At 42.0% G+C, this 20,941-nt stretch overlaps 1 protein-coding gene across 3 annotated transcripts in view; it reads left to right on the top strand.

Annotated features, from left to right (window-relative positions):
- Window positions 1-20,941, top strand: part of ttll4 (tubulin tyrosine ligase-like family, member 4) — a 64,164-nt gene that overhangs the window by 33,956 nt on the left and 9,267 nt on the right. For 2 of the 3 annotated variants that reach the window (XM_046363957.1, XM_046363956.1), the window contains exons 8-14: window positions 249-331; window positions 573-701; window positions 2,531-2,653; window positions 11,308-11,406; window positions 14,648-14,782; window positions 16,115-16,243; window positions 18,330-18,489. In XM_046363957.1, coding sequence (XP_046219913.1) covers window positions 249-331; window positions 573-701; window positions 2,531-2,653; window positions 11,308-11,406; window positions 14,648-14,782; window positions 16,115-16,243; window positions 18,330-18,489 — 858 coding nt within the window. The remainder of the gene's footprint in view (window positions 1-248; window positions 332-572; window positions 702-2,530; window positions 2,654-11,307; window positions 11,407-14,647; window positions 14,783-16,114; window positions 16,244-18,329; window positions 18,490-20,941) is intronic. The other variant, XM_046363958.1, reaches the window with a different exon arrangement.

Below are 20,941 nucleotides of genomic sequence, written 5' to 3'. Positions count from 1 at the left end.
TCTCTGTCTCTCTCTCTCTGTCTCTCTCTCTCTGTCTCTCTCTCTGTCTCTCTCTCTCTCTGTCTCTCTCTCTGTCTCTCTCTCTGTCTCTCTCTCTGTCTCTCTCTCTGTCTCTCTCTCTGTCTCTCTCTCTGTCTCTGTCTCTGTCTCTGTCTCTGTCTCTCTCTGTCTCTCTCTCTCTCTCTCTCTCTCTCTCTCTCTCTCTCTCTCTCTCTCTCTCTCTCTCTCTCTCTCTCTCTCTCTCTCAGCCTGCGTCTGCTCGGGGTATTGGCATCCAGGTTATTCACAAGTGGAGTCAGATGCCATGCAAGAGACCACTCCTGGTTCAGAAGTATGTCAGCACCCTGAGAATGATACTTCTAGTGTTGTGAATGTGATTTTTAGCCTGGTCCCAGACCTGTTTGTGCCGTCTTGCCTTCTCACGACTATAGGAGTTGGCAAGACGGAGCAGGCAGATCTGGGACCAGCCAGTCTAGAAGTGAATGACCAGTGACCTGCAATGGATTATGCTGACGTCATAGCGTTGTTTGGGGATTTGTCTCCGAGTCTAAACGTCGTTGTATCTCTCTCAGGTATCTGCACAAGCCTTATCTCATCAGTGGGAATAAGTTTGACCTGCGTATCTATGTGTACGTGACCTGTTACGACCCGCTCCGCGTCTACATCTTCCAGGACGGGCTTGTCCGCTTCGCCAGCTGCAAGTAAGTCTTTTCATAGGTTACATGTTTCATTCAGTCACAGTTCTTTATCTCCATCTTTGTAATGTGTTCTGTTACGTAGCGTGTTACGTAGCGTGTTACGTAGCGTGTTACGTAGCGTGTTACGTAGCGTGTTACGTAGCGTTACGTAGCGTGTTTCGTAGCGTGTTATATAGCATGTGTGAGCTTTTATAATGGCTTGTACTGTGTGTCTGTCAACATGTTCCCATATGTTCAGTGTAATGATTGGTCACCGTGACAGGTGTTCAGTGTAATGATTGGTCACTGTGACAGGTGTTCAGTGTAATGATTGGTCACCGTGACAGGTGTTCAGTGTAATGATTGGTCACTGTGACAGGTGTTCAGTGTAATGATTGGTCACTGTGACAGGTGTTCAGTGTAATGATTGGTCACCGTGACAGGTGTTCAGTGTAATGATTGGTCACCGTGACAGGTGTTCAGTGTAATGATTGGTCACCGTGACAGGTGTTCAGTGTAATGATTGGTCACCGTGACAGGTGTTCAGTGTAATGATTGGTCACTGTGACAGGTGTTCAGTGTAATGATTGGTCACTGTGACAGGTGTTCAGTGTAATGATTGGTCACCGTGACAGGTTTCAGTGTAATGATTGGTCACCGTGACAGGTGTTCAGTGTAATGATTGGTCACTGTGACAGGTGTTCTGTGTACTGATTGGTCACTGTGTTCAGTGTACTGATTGGTCACTGTGACAGGTGTTCTGTGTACTGATTGGTCACTGTGACAGGTGTTCTGTGTACTGATTGGTCACTGTGTTCAGTGTACTGATTGGTCACTGTGACAGGTGTTCTGTGTACTGATTGGTCACTGTGACAGGTGTTCTGTGTACTGATTGGTCACTGTGACAGGTGTTCTGTGTACTGATTGGTCACTGTGACAGGTGTTCAGTGTAATGATTGGTCACTGTGACAGGTGTTCAGTGTAATGATTGGTCACCGTGACAGGGTTCAGTGTAATGATTGGTCACCGTGACAGGTGTTCAGTGTACTGATTGGTCACTGTGACAGGTGTTCTGTGTAATAATTGGTCACTGTGACAGGTGTTCAGTGTAATAGGTGTTCAGTGTAATAATTGGTCACCGTGACAGGTGTTCAGTGTAATGATTGGTCACTGTGACAGGTGTTCTGTGTACTGATTGGTCACTGTGACAGGTGTTCAGTGTAATAATTGGTCACTGTGACAGGTGTTCTGTGTAATGATTGGTCACTGTGACAGGTGTTCAGTGTAATGATTGGTCACTGTGACAGGTGTTCAGTGTACTGATTGGTCACTGTGTCGGGTGTTCAGTGTACTGATTGGTCACTGTGTTCAGTGTACTGATTGGTCACTGTCGGGTGTTCTGTGTAATGAGTGGTCACTGTGACAGGTGTTCTGTGTACTGATTGGTCACTGTGACAGGTGTTCAGTGTAATAATTGGTCACTGTGACAGGTGTTCTGTGTAATGATTGGTCACTGTGACAGGTGTTCTGTGTAATAATTGGTCACTGTGACAGGTGTTCAGTGTAATGATTGGTCACTGTGACAGGTGTTCAGTGTAATAATTGGTCACTGTGACAGGTGTTCAGTGTAATGATTGGTCACTGTGACAGGTGTTCAGTGTAATGAGTGGTCACTGACAGGTGTTCAGTGTAATAATTGGTCACCGTGACAGGTGTTCAGTGTAATAATTGGTCACCGTGACAGGTGTTCTGTGTAATGATTGGTCACTGTGACAGGTGTTCAGTGTAATAATTGGTCACTGTGACAGGTGTTCAGTGTAATGATTGGTCACAGTATCTGTTCTCCTCTGTAGGTACTCGTCGTCTATGAAAAGCCTTGGCAACAAGTTCATGCACCTGACCAACTACAGCGTGAACAAGAGGAACTCAGACTATCAGAACAATGACAGTGACAAGGTCTGCCAGGGACACAAGTGGTAACCATGTTTTAATGGATATTTCAAACTGGGTGGTTCGAGCCCTGAATGATGATTGGCTGACAGCCGTGGTATATCAGACCGTATAACATGCATTTTTACCGCTCTAATTATGTTGGTAACCAGTTTGTAATAGCAGTAAGGCACCTCAGGGGTGTGGTATATGACCAATATACCACGGCTAAGGGCTCTATCCAGGCACTAAGAACAACCCTTAGCCGTGGTATATTGGCCATATACCACACCCATTCGTGCCTTATTGCTTAAATATATGCCATTTGGCTGACTCTCTTGTCCAAAGCGACTTACATGCATGAATGAATGGATGAATGATGGACGGAATGACATGATATACAGTTGAAGTTTACGTACACCTTAGCCAAATACATTTAAAGTTTTTCACAATTTCTGATATTTAATCTGAGTAAATATTCCATGTTTTAGGTCAGTTAGGATCACCACTTTATTTAATAATGTGAAATGTCAGAATAATAGTAGAGAGAATGATTTATTTCAGCTTTTATTTCTTTCATCACATTCCCAGTGGGTCAGAAGTTTACATATACTCAATTATTATTTGGTAGCATTGCCTTTAAATTGTTTAACTTGGGTTAAATGTTTCAGGGAACCTTCCACAAGCTTCCCACAATAAGTTGGGTGAATTTCGGCTCATTCCTCCTGACAGAGCTGGTGTAACTGAGTCAGGTTTGTGGGCCTCCTTGCTCGCACACACTTTTTTATTAGTGCCCACACATTTTCTATAGGATTGAGGTCAGGGCTTTGTGATGGCCACTCCAATACCTTGACTTTGTTGTCCTTAAGCCATTTTGCCACAACTTTGGAGGTATGCTTGGGGTCATTGTCCATTTGGAAGACCCATTTGCAACCAAGCTTTATCTTCCTGACTGATGTCTTGAGATATTGCTTCAATATATCCACATAATTTTCATTCCTCATGATGCCATCTATTTTTTTAACATACATAACATGCATAACATGCATAACATACATAACATACATAACATAACATACATAACATACATAACATACATAACATACATAACATGCATAACATAACATGCATAACATACATAACATAACATACATAACATAACATGCATAACATACATAACATACATAACATACATAACATAACATACATAACATAACATAACATACATTGCATAACATACATAACATACATAACATACATAACATACATAACATACATAACATACATAACATGCATAACATACATAACATACATAACATAACATACATAACATACATAACATAACATACATAACATACATAACATACATAACATACATAACATACATAACATAACATACATTACATAACATACATAACATACATAACATACATAACATACATAACATACATAACATACATAACATACATAACATACATAACATACATAACATACATAACATGCATAACATACATAACATACATAAACATACATAAACATACAACATACATAACATACATAACATACATAACATGCATAACATGCATAACATACATAACATACATAACATGCATAACATACTAAACATACATAAACATACATAACGTACATAACATACATAAACATACATAACATACATAACATACATAACATACATAACATGCATAACATGCATAACATGCATAACATGCATAACATACATAACATACATAACATGCATAACATGCATAACATGCATAACATGCATAACATGCATAAACATACATAAACATACATAAACATACATAACATACATAACATACATAACATACATAACATAACATACATAACATACATAACATACATAACATACATAACATACATAACATACATAACATACATAACATACATAACATACATTACATAACATACATAACATACATAACATACATAACATACTTTACATAACATACATAACATACATAACATACATAACATACATAACATAACATGCATAACATGCATAACATACATAACATACATAACATACATAACATACATAACATAACATACATAACATACATAACATACATAACATACATAACATACATAACATACATAACATAACATAACATACATAACATACATAACATACATAACATACATAACATAACATACATAACATACATAACATACATAACATACATAACATAACATAACATAACATACATAACATACATAACATGCATAACATACATAACATACATAACATACATAACATACATAACATAACATACATAACATACATAACATACATAACATACATAACATGATAACATGCATAACATACATAACATACATAACATACATATACATACAATGCATAACATGCATAACATGCATAACATACATAACATACATAACATACATAACATACATAACATACATAACATACATAACATAACATACATAACATACATAACATACATAACATAACATACATAACATACATAACATACATAACATACATTACATAACATACATAACATACATAACATACATAACATACATAACATGCATAACATGCATAACATACATAACATACATAACATGCATAACATGCATAACATGCATAAACATGCATAAACATACATAAACATACATAAACATACATAACATACATAACATACATAACATACATAACATAACATACATAACATACATTACATAACATACATAACATACATAACATACATAACATACATTACATAACATAACATACATAACATACATAACATACATAACATACATAACATACTTTACATAACATACATAACATACATAACATACATAACATACATAACATACATAACATACATAACATAACATGCATAACATACATAACATACATAACATACATAACATACATAACATACATAACATACATAACATACATAACATACATAACATAACATACATAACATACATAACATACATAATACATAACATACATAACATACATAACATAACATAACATACATAACATACATAACATACATAACATAACATAACATAACATACATAACATACATAACATACATAACATACATAATACATACATTACATAACATACATAACATACATAACATACATAACATACATAACATACATTACATAACATACATAACATACATAACATACATTACATAACATACATAACATACATAACATACATAACATACATAACATGCATAACATACATAACATAACATGCATAACATGCATAACATACATAACATACATAACATACATAACATGCATAACATGCATAACATGCATAACATACATAACATGCATAACATACATAACATGCATAACATACATAACATACATAACATACATAACATAACATACATAACATAACATAACATACATAACATACATAACATACATAACATACATAACATACATAACATAACATACATAACATACATTACATAACATACATTACATAACATACATAACATACATAACATACATAACATACATAACATACATAACATACATAACATAACATACATAACATACATAACATACATAACATACATAACATACATTACATAATAACATACATAACATACATAACATACATAACATACATAACATACATAACATACATAACATACATAACATACATAACATGCATAACATACATAACATACATAACATACATAACATAACATAATAACATACATAACATACATAACATACATAACATACATAACATACATAACATAACATACATAACATACATAACATACATAACATACATAACATAACATAACATAACATAACATACATAACATACATAACATACATAACATACATTACATAACATACATAACATACATAACATACAATGCATAACATGCACAACATGCACAACATACATAACATACATAACATACATAACATACATAACATACATAACATACATAACATACATAACATACATAACATAACATACATAACATACATAACATACATTACATAACATACATAACATACATAACATACATAACATACATAACATAACATACATAACATACATAACATACATAACATACATTACATAACATACATAACATACATAACATACATAACATACATTACATAACATAACATACATAACATACATAACATACATAACATACATTACATAACATACATAACATACATAACATACATAACATGCATAACATGCATAACATACATAACATACATAACATAACATGCATAACATGCATAACATACATAACATACATAACATACATAACATACATAACATGCATAACATACATAACATACATAACATGCATAACATGCATAACATACATAACATGCATAACATACATAACATACATAACATACATAACATACATAACATACATAACATAACATACATAACATACATAACATACATAACATACATAACATACATAACATAACATACATAACATAACATACATAACATACATAACATAACATACATAACATGCATAACATACATAACATACATTACATAACATACATAACATACATAACATACATTACATAACATACATAACATACATAACATACATAACATACATAACATACATTACATAACATACATAACATACATAACATACAATGCATAACATGCATAACATGCACAACATGCACAACATACATAACATACATAACATAACATACATAACATACATAACATACATAACATACATAACATACATAACATACATAACATAACATACATAACATACATAACATACATAACACATAACATACATAACATACATAACATACATAACATACATAACATACATAACATAACATACATAACATACATAACATACATAACATACATTACATAACATACATAACATACATAACATGCATAACATACATAACATACATAACATACATAACATAACATGCATAACATGCATAACATACATAACATACATAACATACATAACATGCATAACATACATAACATACATAACATGCATAACATGCATAACATACATAACATGCATAACATACATAACATACATAACATACATAACATACATAACATAACATACATAACATACATAACATACATAACATACATAACATACATTACATAACATACATAACATACATAACATACATAACATACATTACATAACATACATAACATACATAACATACATTACATAACATACATAACATACATAACATGCATAACATGCATAACATACATAACATACATAACATAACATGCATAACATGCATAACATGCATAACATACATAACATACATAACATACATAACATGCATAACATGCATAACATACATAACATACATAACATACATAACATAACATACATAACATACATAACATACATAACATACATAACATACATAACATACATAACATACATTACATAACATACATAACATACATAACATGCATAACATGCATAACATACATAACATAACATACATTACATAACATACATTACATAACATACATAACATACATAACATACATAACATGCATAACATACATAACATACATAACATACATAACATACATAACATAACATACATAACATACATAACATACATAACATACATAACATACATTACATAACATACATTACATACATAACATACATAACATACATAACATGCATAACATACATAACATACATAACATACATAACATACATAACATAACATACATAACATACATAACATACATAACATACATAACATAACATACATAACATACATAACATACATAACATGCATAACATACATAACATACATAACATACATAACATAACATACATAACATACATAACATACATAACATACATAACATACATTACATAACATACATAACATACATAACATACATAACATACATAACATACATAACATGCATAACATGCATAACATGCATAACATACATAACATACATAACATACATAACATACATAACATACATAACATACATAACATACATTACATAACATACATAACATACATAACATACATAACATACATAACATACATAAACATACATAACATACATAACATACATTACATAACATGCATAAACATACATAACGTGTCGTGATGTTGTATTAGTTAATGTGACGACAGTTCATCGAATGATTAAAAGTTTCTAATTGCGTGATTAACTGAATCAAGCAATTATTAACTCATTAACCTGGGGCACCATGGGAAAACAATGATTAACTGAATCAAGCAGTTATTAACTCATTAACCTGGGGCACCATGGGAAAACAATGATTAACTGAATCAAGCAGTTATTAACTCATTAACCTGGGGCACCATGGGAAAACAATGATTAACTGAATCAAGCAGTTATTAACTCATTAACCTGGGGCACCATGGGAAAACAATGATTAACTGAATCAAGCAGTTATTAACTCATTAACCTGGGGCACCATGGGAAAACTATTTTTTGAGGTTCTATTTCCCAAATGAACTCAAAGAATATTGATTTTACAACAGCCGCTAATTAACCAGTTACTGCTACAATCTCGTTCCGAACGTCGTATAGCCCGTGAATCTGCACGGACCCGGGTCTCACCAATGAGTTCGTACCACACCAGTCTTAGTTTAATATTTAATTACTAAAAAGCTAAAATGATGATAAAAGATACACATAGACAAAACACATTATAGGCTATTGATTAGAACCCACAGTGGGGATTTCAAAGAGAGAGAGAAAAAAGAAAGTACACGAGAGAAATATACATTTGGGTGAATTTGTCAGCTATGCTATTCTTACCCAAGCCTTGCCCCAAACTGCTGCTCTTATGGGTCAGAATATAATGATGTAATTATATGGGGAAGACCTCAGAGGATTCTCTGCGTGGACCGTTCAGGGGACCGTTCAGGGGACAGCTCGATGACGCACTTCTCCGGCGCACCTCTCTGATCGTCCTCACGATGTCAGTGTCCTTTTAGCTTAGTGGTCTGTTCCCTCGCCCTTGCTCTGGAAGGGGTCTTCTGAGGACAGACAGCTCTGTAGCTCAGAGCTCACAGCATAGGGATGAAACCATTTAGATACCACGATTCGCTGGGATTGGATGCTAGGGGGTCCAGCTTGAATTCACCCGCTTAGAAACAGCTACTCATCCGTAGCTTGGGTAGAAAAATATTTCTTTGTCTTCAAACTTGTGTTGCGTTCTGGGTTCATTGATTTTTTTTTATTTTTTAGATCTTGGCTGCAGCTCGGATCACGTAGTCTGATCTGTAAATTCTTTACTCACAGGTTTTATACCCTCAGGTCAGAAGTGGGCGTGAACGCCTTTAGGGCAATTCTCTGGGCGTAACCGCCTTTAGGGCAATTCTCTGGGCGTAACCGCCTTTAGGGCAATTCTCTGGGCGTACCAAGTTAAGAGCAAGGTCTAGGAATTTCTCAAAACCAATTTTAGACAACTAACTTAACATTTCATCTTCCCTAAACATTCCCTTTGATTTTGGACATTTTCCACACAACGTACAATGTATAAACATCAAACATATACTAGGAAAACTGTTGACGTTACTGTTGACGTTTTCATAATAACGTCATCTATTAAACTTTTAATAACAAAACAAAAATGGCATACATTTTCATAGTCCGTCTATCGTCATGACAACCATTGTGGCTGACGGAATTGTTGTTGTTCCAAAGTCCCTTTTATGTCATGTTTAATGTTCCGAGGCTGGTTCTCCATAGTAACAGGACAAAGGAATTTGTCTGTGGCCTGAGATTTACTGTTCCAGTATGATATGTTGGGTAAAGGAATAAAGACAGACACCAATATCAGGTTCAATAGCCGTGTTTGTGCATTGTACAATCCCTACACATGGAGTCCGGGGAACAGTCCGGCTAGTCGAATACCTATCAACTAGACTCCATAACATTTACCAGGGGCGTGAGGGGTCTTAAAACCCCTCCACATCTTCAGACGCCTAGATCTCTCCTCTGTTGGGGTTGAGAGATAATCTGTAGGGTTGTGGTCTCCTGTAACCTGACCTGACCAGGACAGTCATAACACGTACATAACATAACATGCCAGTAGCACATAAGACATACAGCACCAGTCAAACGTTTGGACACACCTACTCATTCAAGGGTTTTTCTTTATTTTTACTATTTTCTACATTGTAGAATAATAGTGAAGACATCAACACTATGGAATAACACATATATGGAATCATGTAGTAACCAAAAAAATATATAATTTCAATTTCAATATACAATTTCTAATATACTTATTAGAAATTCTTCAAATAGCCACTCCTTACCTTGATGACAACTCTTTCAAAAACAAGGACATTTCTAAGTGACCCCAAACTTTTGAACGGTAGTGTACATGCATGTCGGTAGCACATGACATGGTTTTCATTCTATAATTGGACGTGTGTGTGTGTGTGTGTGTGTGTGTGTGTGTGTGTGTGTGTGTGTGTGTGTGTGTGTGTGTGTGTGTGTGTGTGTGTGTGTGTGTGTGTGTGTGTGTGTGTGTGTGTGTGTGTGTGTGTGTGTGTGTGTGTGTGTGTGTGTGTGTGTGTGTGTGTGTGTGTGTGTGTGTGTGTGTGTGTGTGGCAGGGCTCTGAAGGCGCTGTGGCACTACCTGGGTTGTAAGGGAGTCAACACCACGCTGATCTGGGAGAAGATCAAGGACATCGTCATGAAAACCATCATTGCGTAAGTCAACAGTTAAATACAACAGTTTATCAAATGAAATGTATTGGTCACAGACACATGGTTAGCAGATGTTAATGGGAGTGTAGCGAAATGCTTGTGCTTCTAGTTCCGACAATGCAGTAATAACCAACGAGTAATCTAACTAAAAATTCCACAACTACTGTCTTATACACACACGTGTAAAGTAATGAATACGAAGAGTCAAGACTCAATAGCTCATTGAAGCTTAATGAAGACAGATGGCGTCTCATTGGGGGTTTGAGCCACTCCAGGAAGTGACGGTGGAGGCTCAGTGCTGCCCCCTGTCTTTGTGTAAAGGTAGCTACAACGTAAACGGAATGACGGACCGTCGTCTGATCCAAAGTTTGAGCCACACAAATGTACGTATGACTACACTACATGACCAACAGGATCACCTGCTCGTCCAACATCTCATTATAAAATCATGGGCATTAATATGGAGTTGGTCCCCCCCCTTTGCTGCTATAACAGCCTCCACTCTTCTGGGAAGGTTTTCCACTAGATGTTGGAACATTTCTGCTATAACAGCCTCCACTCTTCTGGGAAGGCTTTCCACTAGATGTTGGAACATTGCTGCTATAACAGCCTCCACTCTTCTGGGAAGGCTTTCCACTAGATGTAGGAACATTGCTGCTGTAACAGCCAGGTTTCCCCTGCTCCAGAGAACAGGTTTCCCCTGCTCCAGAGAACAGGTTTCCCCTGCTCCAGAGAACAGGTTTCCCCTGCTCCAGAGAACAGGTTTCCCCTGCTCCAGAGAACAGGTTTCCCCTGCTCCAGAGAACAGGTTTCCCCTGCTCCAGAGAACAGGTTTCCCCTGCTCCAGAGAACACTGCTCCAGAGAACGCGTTTCCCCTGCTCCAGAGAACACTGCTCCAGAGAACGCGTTTCCCCTGCTCCAGAGAACAGGTTTCCACTGCTCCAGAGAACAGGTTTCCACTGCTCCAGAGAACAGGTTTCCACTGCTCCAGAGAACAGGTTTCCACTGCTCCAGAGAACAGGTTTCCACTGCTCCAGAGAACCACGTTTCCACTGCTCCAGAGAACCACGTTTCCACTGCTCCAGAGAACACTGCTCCAGAGAACACTGCTCCAGAGAACACTGCTCCAGAGAACACTGCTCCAGAGAACACTGCTCCAGAGAACACTGCTCCAGAGAACACTGCTCCAGAGAACACTGCTCCAGAGAACAGGTTTCCCCTGCTCCAGAGAACACTGCTCCAGAGAACACTGCTCCAGAGAACAGGTTTCCACTGCTCCAGAGAACAGGTTTCCACTGCTCCAGAGAACAGGTTTCCACTGCTCCAGAGAACACTGCTCCAGAGAACACTGCTCCAGAGAACACTGCTCCAGAGAACACTGCTCCAGAGAACACTGCTCCAGAGAACACTGCTCCAGAGAACACTGCTCCAGAGAACACTGCTCCAGAGAACAGGTTTCCACTGCTCCAGAGAACAGGTTTCCACTGCTCCAGAGTCCAATGGCGGCAAGCTTTACACCACTCCAGCCGACGCTTGGCATTGCGCATGGTGATCTTAGGCTTGTGTGCAGCTGCTCGGCCATGGAAACCCATTTCATGAACCTCCTGATGTACAGTTGTTGTTTGGAATTCGTTGGTGAGTGTTGAAACCAAGGACAGATGATTTTTACGCGCTTCAGCACTCCGCGGTCCAGTTCTGTGAGCTTGTGTGGCCTACCACTTCGCAGCTGAGCCGTTGTTGCTCCTAGACGTTTCCACTTCACAATAATAGCATCAGGGGGTCTGGGCAGGGGGTATGCAGCAGGGGTCTGGACAGGGGGTATGCAGCAGGGGGTCTGGGAAGGGGGTCTGGGCAGGGGGTATGCAGCAGGGGGTCTGGGCAGGGGGTCTGGGAGTATGCAGCAGGGGGTCTGGGAGTATGCAGCAGGGGGTCTGGGCAAGGAGTATGCAGCAGGGGGTCTGGGAGTATGCAGCAGGGGGTCTGGGAGTATGCAGCAGGGGGTCTGGAGGGGGTATGCAGCATTGGGTCTGGGAAGGGGGTCTGGGAAGGGGGTCTGGGAGTATGCAGCAGGGGGTCTGCAGCAGGGGGTCTGCAGCAGGGGGTCTGCAGCAGGGGCTCTGGGCAGGGGGTATGCAAGCAGGGGTTATGCAGCAGGGGTTATGCAGCAGGGGGTCTGCAGCAGGGGGTCTGGACAGGGGGTATGCAGCAGGGGGTCTGCAGCAGGGGGTCTGGGAGGTTTTTATTTTATTTTTTTCAACCATGATTACCGGCACATATGAGCCTTTATAATGTCTTCTATAATGTTCTATCTCTATGTATCAGGCCTGACCCGTGCAGTTAAAACGCTCTATAGATTGTTAGAGGCACATGTGAGCCTTTTCTAATGTCTTCTATAATGTTCTATCTCTATGTATCAGGCCTGACCCGTGCAGTTAAAACGCTCTATAGATTGTTAGAGGCACATATGAGCCTTTTCTAATGTCTTCTATAATGTTCTATCTCTATGTATCAGGCCTGACCCGTGCAGTTAAAACGCTCTATAGATTGTTAGAGGCACATATGAGCCTTTTCTAATGTCTTCTATAATGTTCTATCTCTATGTATCAGGCCTGACCCGTGCAGTTAAAACGCTCTATAGATTGTTAGAGGCACATGTGAGCCTTTTCTAATGTCTTCTATAATGTTCTATCTCTATGTATCAGGCCTGACCCGTGCAGTTAAAACGCTCTATAGATTGTTAGAGGCACATGTGAGCCTTTTATAATGTCTTCTATAATGTTCTATCTCTATGTATCAGGCCTGACCCGTGCAGTTAAAACGCTCTATAGATTGTTAGAGGCACATATGAGCCTTTTCTAATGTCTTCTATAATGTTCTATCTCTATGTATCAGGCAAGACCCGTGCAGTTAAAACACTCTATAGATTGTTAGAGGCACATGTGAGCCTTTTCTAATGTCTTCTATAATGTTCTATCTCTATGTATCAGGCCTGACCCGTGCAGTTAAAACGCTCTATAGATTGTTAGAGGCACATATGAGCCTTTTCTAATGTCTTCTATAATGTTCTATCTCTATGTATCAGGCCTGACCCGTGCAGTTAAAACGCTCTATAGATTGTTAGAGGCACATATGAGCCTTTTCTAATGTCTTCTATAATGTTCTATCTCTATGTATCAGGCCTGACCCGTGCAGTTAAAACCTTTTCTAATGTGTTGTAATGTTTTGTGTCTCTCTGTGTTTCAGCTCTGACCCGTATGTCAACACACTGGTCAAGCTTCACCTGCGTTCCCCCTACAGCTGTCACGAGCTGTTTGGCTTTGACATCATGCTGGATGAGAACCTCAAGCCTTGGGTTCTGGAGGTCAACATCTCACCAAGGTAACAAACAGTACAGCCTTCAGTACAGACCAGACATTCTGCCTGGTTGGAAGAGTCCCTCCTTGTTGGTAGGTAGCCTGGTGGCTAAGGAGTTGGACCTGTACCTGTAACTACCTGTACCCGGAAGGTAGTTGGTGCAAATCTCAAGCCAGGTGTAGGAAAAATATTAGGGGGGATTTGATCTGGGAACTGGAGTGTTGCTGGGTTTATATTCTAAAGACATTCAGTCCCATATCGTTGGGTCCTTGACCCCGCAACGTGCTCTCCATCCATGGATAACAGAGCAGAAGACTGGTGTTCTCTGTCTGAGGGTGGGGTTGGAGAAGACTGGTGTTCTCTAAGGGTGGGTTGGAGAAGACTGGTGTTCTCTAAGGGTGGGTTGGAGAAGACTGGTGTTCTCTAAGGGTGGGTTGGAGAAGACTGGTGTTCTCTAAGGGTGGGTTGGAGAAGACTGGTGTTCTCTAAGGGTGGGTTGGAGATGACTGGTGTTCTCTAAGGGTGGGTTGGAGAAGACTGGTGTTCTCTAAGGGTGGGTTGGAGAAGACTGGTGTTCTCTAAGGGTGGGTTGGAGAAGACTGGTGTTCTCTAAGGGTGGGTTGGAGAAGACTGGTGTTCTCTAAGGGTGGGTTGGAGAAGACTGGTGTTCTCTAAGGGTGGGTTGGAGAAGACTGGTGTTCTCTAAGGGTGGGTTGGAGAAGACTGGTGTTCTCTAAGGGTGGGTTGGAGAAGACTGGTGTTCTCTAAGGGTGGGTTGGAGAAGACTGGTGTTCTCTAAGGGTGGGTTGGAGATGACTGGTGTTCTCTAAGGGTGGGTTGGAGAAGACTGGTGTTCTCTAAGGGTGGGTTGGAGAAGACTGGTGTTCTCTAAGGGTGGGTTGGAGAAGACTGGTGTTCTCTAAGGGTGGGTTGGAGAAGACTGGTGTTCTCTAAGGGTGGGTTGGAGAAGACTGGTGTTCTCTAAGGGTGGGTTGGAGAAGACTGGTGTTCTCTAAGGGTGGGTTGGAGAAGACTGGTGTTCTCTGTCTAAGGGTGGGTTGGAGAAGACTGGTGTTCTCTGTCTAAGGGTGGGGTTGGAGAAGACTGGTGTTCTCTATCTAAAGGTGGGTTGGAGAAGACTGGTGTTCTCTATCTAAAGGTGGGTTGGAGAAGACGGTGTTTGCTGAACCAGGTATTCTATTTCCTGCTGAATCCAGAAACCCTCCAACTGTATATCTGAAAATCCTGGGGTCGTTTTGGGAATTTTTACAGCCCAAGTACTAGCACTATTTATAGTCCTGGCCGGTGCCTCTCACCGACGGTGCCAGTACTGTCTTCCTTCCTCTCTCCCAACAGCCTCCACTCCAGCACCGCTCTGGACGTGGCCATTAAGGGCCAGATGATCAGAGATGTGTTGAACCTGGCGGGGTTCCTTCTGCCTCAGAGAGAAGAGGTGCTTCCCTCCGCCAGCAGCTCTGCCAGCAGGTAATGAAAGAGGGTGCTGGCATCCACCATATCTTTTAGACAGTGTTTCCTTATTTATGGTCCTGGGGACCTAAATGTTGACACCTTTCACCTGGCACCACAAATGAACTCATCATCAAAACCATTGATTAGTGGAATCCGTTTTTTATTTTATTTTCTTCACTCGGAACCAAACGGAAACTGAATTTGTCAAATAGAAACTGTAGTTTTTGTTGCACAACGTTTGGAGCAAACGGATTGCGTTTTGGATAATGATTCCACCCCAGGTGTGTAGTGTTAGGACCCCCTAATAAACACGGGACTAAAGTCCTCAGACACAGAGACCAAAGCCGGTTCCATTTAGCTCCTTGGCTCTAAACCTTCAATGTCAAATCTGAAGGGTCTGGATTGGTATAGACAGTGTAATCTGAAGGGTCTGGATTGGTATAGACAGTGTAATCTGAAGGGTCTGGATTGGTGTAGACAGTGTAATCTGAAGGGTCTGGATTGGTATAGACAGACAGTGTAATCTGAAGGGTCTGGATTGGTATAGACAGACGGTGTAATCTGAAGGGTCTGGATTGGTATAGACAGACAGTGTAATCTGAAGGGTCTGGATTGGTATAGACAGTGTAATCTGAAGGGTCTGGATTGGTATAGACAGTGTAATCTGAAGGGTCTGGATTGGTATAGACAGACAGTGTAATCTGAAGGGTCTGGATTGGTATAGACAGACAGTGTAATCTGAAGGGTCTGGATTGGTATAGACAGTGTAATCTGAAGGGTCTGGATTGGTATAGACAGTGTAATCTGAAGGGTCTGGATTGGTATAGACAGTGTAATCTGAAGGGTCTGGATTGGTATAGACAGTGTAATCTGAAGGGTCTGGATTGGTATAGACAGTGTAATCTGAAGGGTCTGGATTGGTATAGACAGTGTAATCTGAAGGGTCTGGATTGGTGTAGACAGTGTAATCTGAAGGGTCTGGATTGGTGTAGACAGTGTAATCTGAAGGGTCTGGATTGGTATAGACAGACGGTGTAATCTGAAGGGTCTGGATTGGTATAGACAGACGGTGTAATCTGAAGGGTCTGGATTGGTATAGACAGACAGTGTAATCTGAAGGGTCTGGATTGGTATAGACAGTGTAATCTGAAGGGTCTGGATTGGTATAGACAGTGTAATCTGAAGGGTCTGGATTGGTATAGACAGACAGTGTAATCTGAAGGGTCTGGATTGGTATAGACAGTGTAATCTGAAGGGTCTGGATTGGTATAGACAGTGTAATCTGAAGGGTCTGGATTGGTATAGACAGACAGTGTAATCTGAAGGGTCTGGATTGGTATAGACAGACAGTGTAATCTGAAGGGTCTGGATTGGTATAGACAGTGTAATCTGAAGGGTCTGGATTGGTATAGACAGACAGTGTAATCTGAAGGGTCTGGATTGGTATAGACAGACAGTGTAATCTGAAGGGTCTGGATTGGTATAGACAGACAGTGTAATCTGAAGGGTCTGGATTGGTATAGACAGACAGTGTAATCTGAAGGGTCTGGATTGGTATAGACAGACAGTGTAATCTGAAGGGTCTGGATTGGTATAGACAGTGTAATCTGAAGGGTCTGGATTGGTATAGACAGACAGTGTAATCTGAAGGGTCTGGATTGGTATAGACAGACAGTGTAATCTGAAGGGTCTGGATTGGTATAGACAGTGTAATCTGAAGGGTCTGGATTGGTATAGACAGACAGTGTAATCTGAAGGGTCTGGATTGGTATAGACAGACAGTGTAATCTGAAGGGTCTGGATTGGTATAGACAGACAGTGTAATCTGAAGGGTCTGGATTGGTATAGACAGACAGTGTAATCTGAAGGGTCTGGATTGGTATAGACAGTATAATGATTGAGCTTTTCACCTCTTTCTTTAATTTGACAGACGTTGAAGGGTTCGAGGGCGAAGGAGTGAATTGGGGCCGGCTGGGTCTGTCTCTTTCGCACTCTGGGCTCAAATCAACGTCATCCGTGAACAAAAGTCAGAGTTGTTCATTGATGCCTTGTTGTTTCTGCTGTATGTATTGGTCATAACGGGTTGAATTCTGCTGTGTAGTCTGTGTGGAGGGACACGGGAGAGATCCAGACCTGAGATTTCAACTGATGAGAAAGTCAAGCGGGCCTTCTACCTCAGCCAGCGCTTCGCAGATCAGGTACAGTCATGCAGCCGTCTGAAGAGCCAAGGAACTACTGGGAAGTTTCCCAGACAGGAAGTCGTAAGTCCCGCCATGATTTTGTTCAAATCCTGATTTTGTTTTTATTATTATTATTATTATACCATTTTTCTTCCCAATTTCGTGATATCTAGTTGGTATTTAGTCTTGGCCCATCGCTGAAACTCCCGCACGGACTCGAGAGGCGAAGGTGGAGAGCCGTGCTTCCTCCGAAACACAATCCAGCCAAGCCGCACGGCTTCTTGACACAATGCTCGCTTAACGCCGGAAGCCAGCCGCACCAATGTGTCGGAGGAAACACCGTACACCTGGCGACCGTGTCAGCGTGCACTGCGCCCGGCCCGCCACAGGAATCGCTAGAGTGCGATGGGACAAGGACATCCCTGCCGACCAAACCCTCCCTAACCCGGACGATGCTGGGCCAAACCCTCCCCGAACCGGGACGATGCTGGGCCAAACCCTCCCGAACCGGGACGATGCTGGGCCAAACCCTCCCCTAACCCGTACGATGCTGGGCCAAACCCTCCCCGAACCGGGACGATGCTGGGCCAAACCCTCCCCGAACCGGGATGATGCTGGGCCAAACCCTCCCCGAACCGGGACGATGCGGGGCCAAACCCTCCCCTAACGACGCTGGGCCAAACCCTCCCCTAACGACGCTGGGCCAAACCCTCCCCTAACGACGCTGGGCCAAACCCTCCCCTAACCTGGGACGCGCTGGGCCAAACCCTCCCCTAACGGGACGACGCTGGGCCAAACCCTCCCCTAACGACGCTGGGCCAAACCCTCCCCTAACGACGCTGGGCCAAACCCTCCCCTAACGGGACGCTGGGCCAAACCCTCCCCTAACGACGCTGGGCCAAACCCTCCCCTAACGACGCTGGGCCAAACCCTCCCCTAACGACGCTGGGCCAAACCCTCCCCTAACGACGCTGGGCCAAACCCTCCCCTAACGACGCTGGGCCAAACCCTCCCCTAACGACGCTGGGCCAAACCCTCCCCGACCCCTAACCCGGAAGACGCTGGGCCAAACCCTCCCCACCCCTAACGACGCTGGGCCAAACCTCCCCACCCCTAACCCGGACGACGCTGGGCCAAACCCTCCCCACCCCTAACCCGGACGACGCTGGGCCAAACCCTCCCCACCCCAACGCCCCTACGACGCTGGGCCAAACCCTCCCCACCCCTAACCCGGACGACGCTGGGCCAAAACCCTCCCCACCCCTAACCCGGACGACGCTGGGCCAAACCCTCCCCTAACGACGCTGGGCCAAACCCTCCCCTAACGACGCTGGGCCAAACCCTCCCCTAACGACGCTGGGCCAAACCCTCCCCTAACGACGCTGGGCCAAACCCTCCCCTAACGACGCTGGGCCAAACCCTCCCCTAACGACGCTGGGCCAAACCCTCCCCTAACGACGCTGGGCCAAACCCTCCCCTAACGACGCTGGGCCAAACCCTCCCCTAACGACGCTGGGCCAAACCCTCCCCTAACGACGCTGGGCCAAACCCTCCCCTAACGACGCTGGGCCAAACCCTCCCCTAACGACGCTGGGCCAAACCCTCCCCTAACGACGCTGGGCCAAACCCTCCCCTAACGACGCTGGGCCAAACCCTCCCCTAACGACGCTGGGCCAAACCCTCCCCTAACGACGCTGGGCCAAACCCTCCCCTAACGACGCTGGGCCAAACCCTCCCCTAACGACGCTGGGCCAAACCCTCCCCTAACGACGCTGGGCCAAACCCTCCCCTAACGACGCTGGGCCAAACCCTCCCCCCTAACGACGCTGGGCCAAACCCTCCCCTAACGACGCTGGGCCAAACCCTCCCCTAACGACGCTGGGCCAAACCCTCCCCTAACGACGCTGGGCCAAACCCTCCCCTAACGACGCTGGGCCAAACCCTCACCCTAACGACGCTGGGCCAAACCCTCACCCGGACGACGCTGGGCCAAACCCTCCCCTAACGACGCTGGGCCAAACCCTCCCCTAACGACGCTGGGCCAAACCCTCCCCCCCTAACCCGGACGACGCTGGGCCAAACCCTCCCCACCCCTAACCCGGACGACGCTGGGCCAAACCCTCCCCACCCCTAACCCGGACGACGCTGGGCCAAACCGTCCACTAACCCGGACGACGCTGGGCCAAACCCTCCCCTAACCCGGACGACGCTGGGCTAATTGTGCGCCGTCTCATGGGTCTACGGGTCGCGGCTGGCTGTGACAGAGCCTGGACTCGAACCCAGAATCTCTCGTGACACAGCTAGCACTGCGATGCAGTGCCTTAGACCACTGCGACACTCGGGAGGCCTCAAGTGTTTTTAAAGTCTGAATAATTCTTCAACCAGTAAGGTTTTAGCTAGATAGATGAGCTAGCTAACATTGCTATAAAATAAAGTGAACTAGTTTGCTTAACGTTGACAATATGGTCAAACTAGCTACATTTATTATCCACATTGATGAGTTTAAAATATTTTCGTTGAAATGGTTCAAGGT

This window comes from Oncorhynchus gorbuscha, linkage group LG09, assembly GCF_021184085.1.
Source record: "Oncorhynchus gorbuscha isolate QuinsamMale2020 ecotype Even-year linkage group LG09, OgorEven_v1.0, whole genome shotgun sequence".
Classification (NCBI taxonomy): Eukaryota; Metazoa; Chordata; class Actinopteri; order Salmoniformes; family Salmonidae; genus Oncorhynchus; species Oncorhynchus gorbuscha.
The sequence above is the reverse complement of the archived record's forward strand: the minus strand, read 5'-3'. Positions and strand labels throughout refer to the sequence as shown.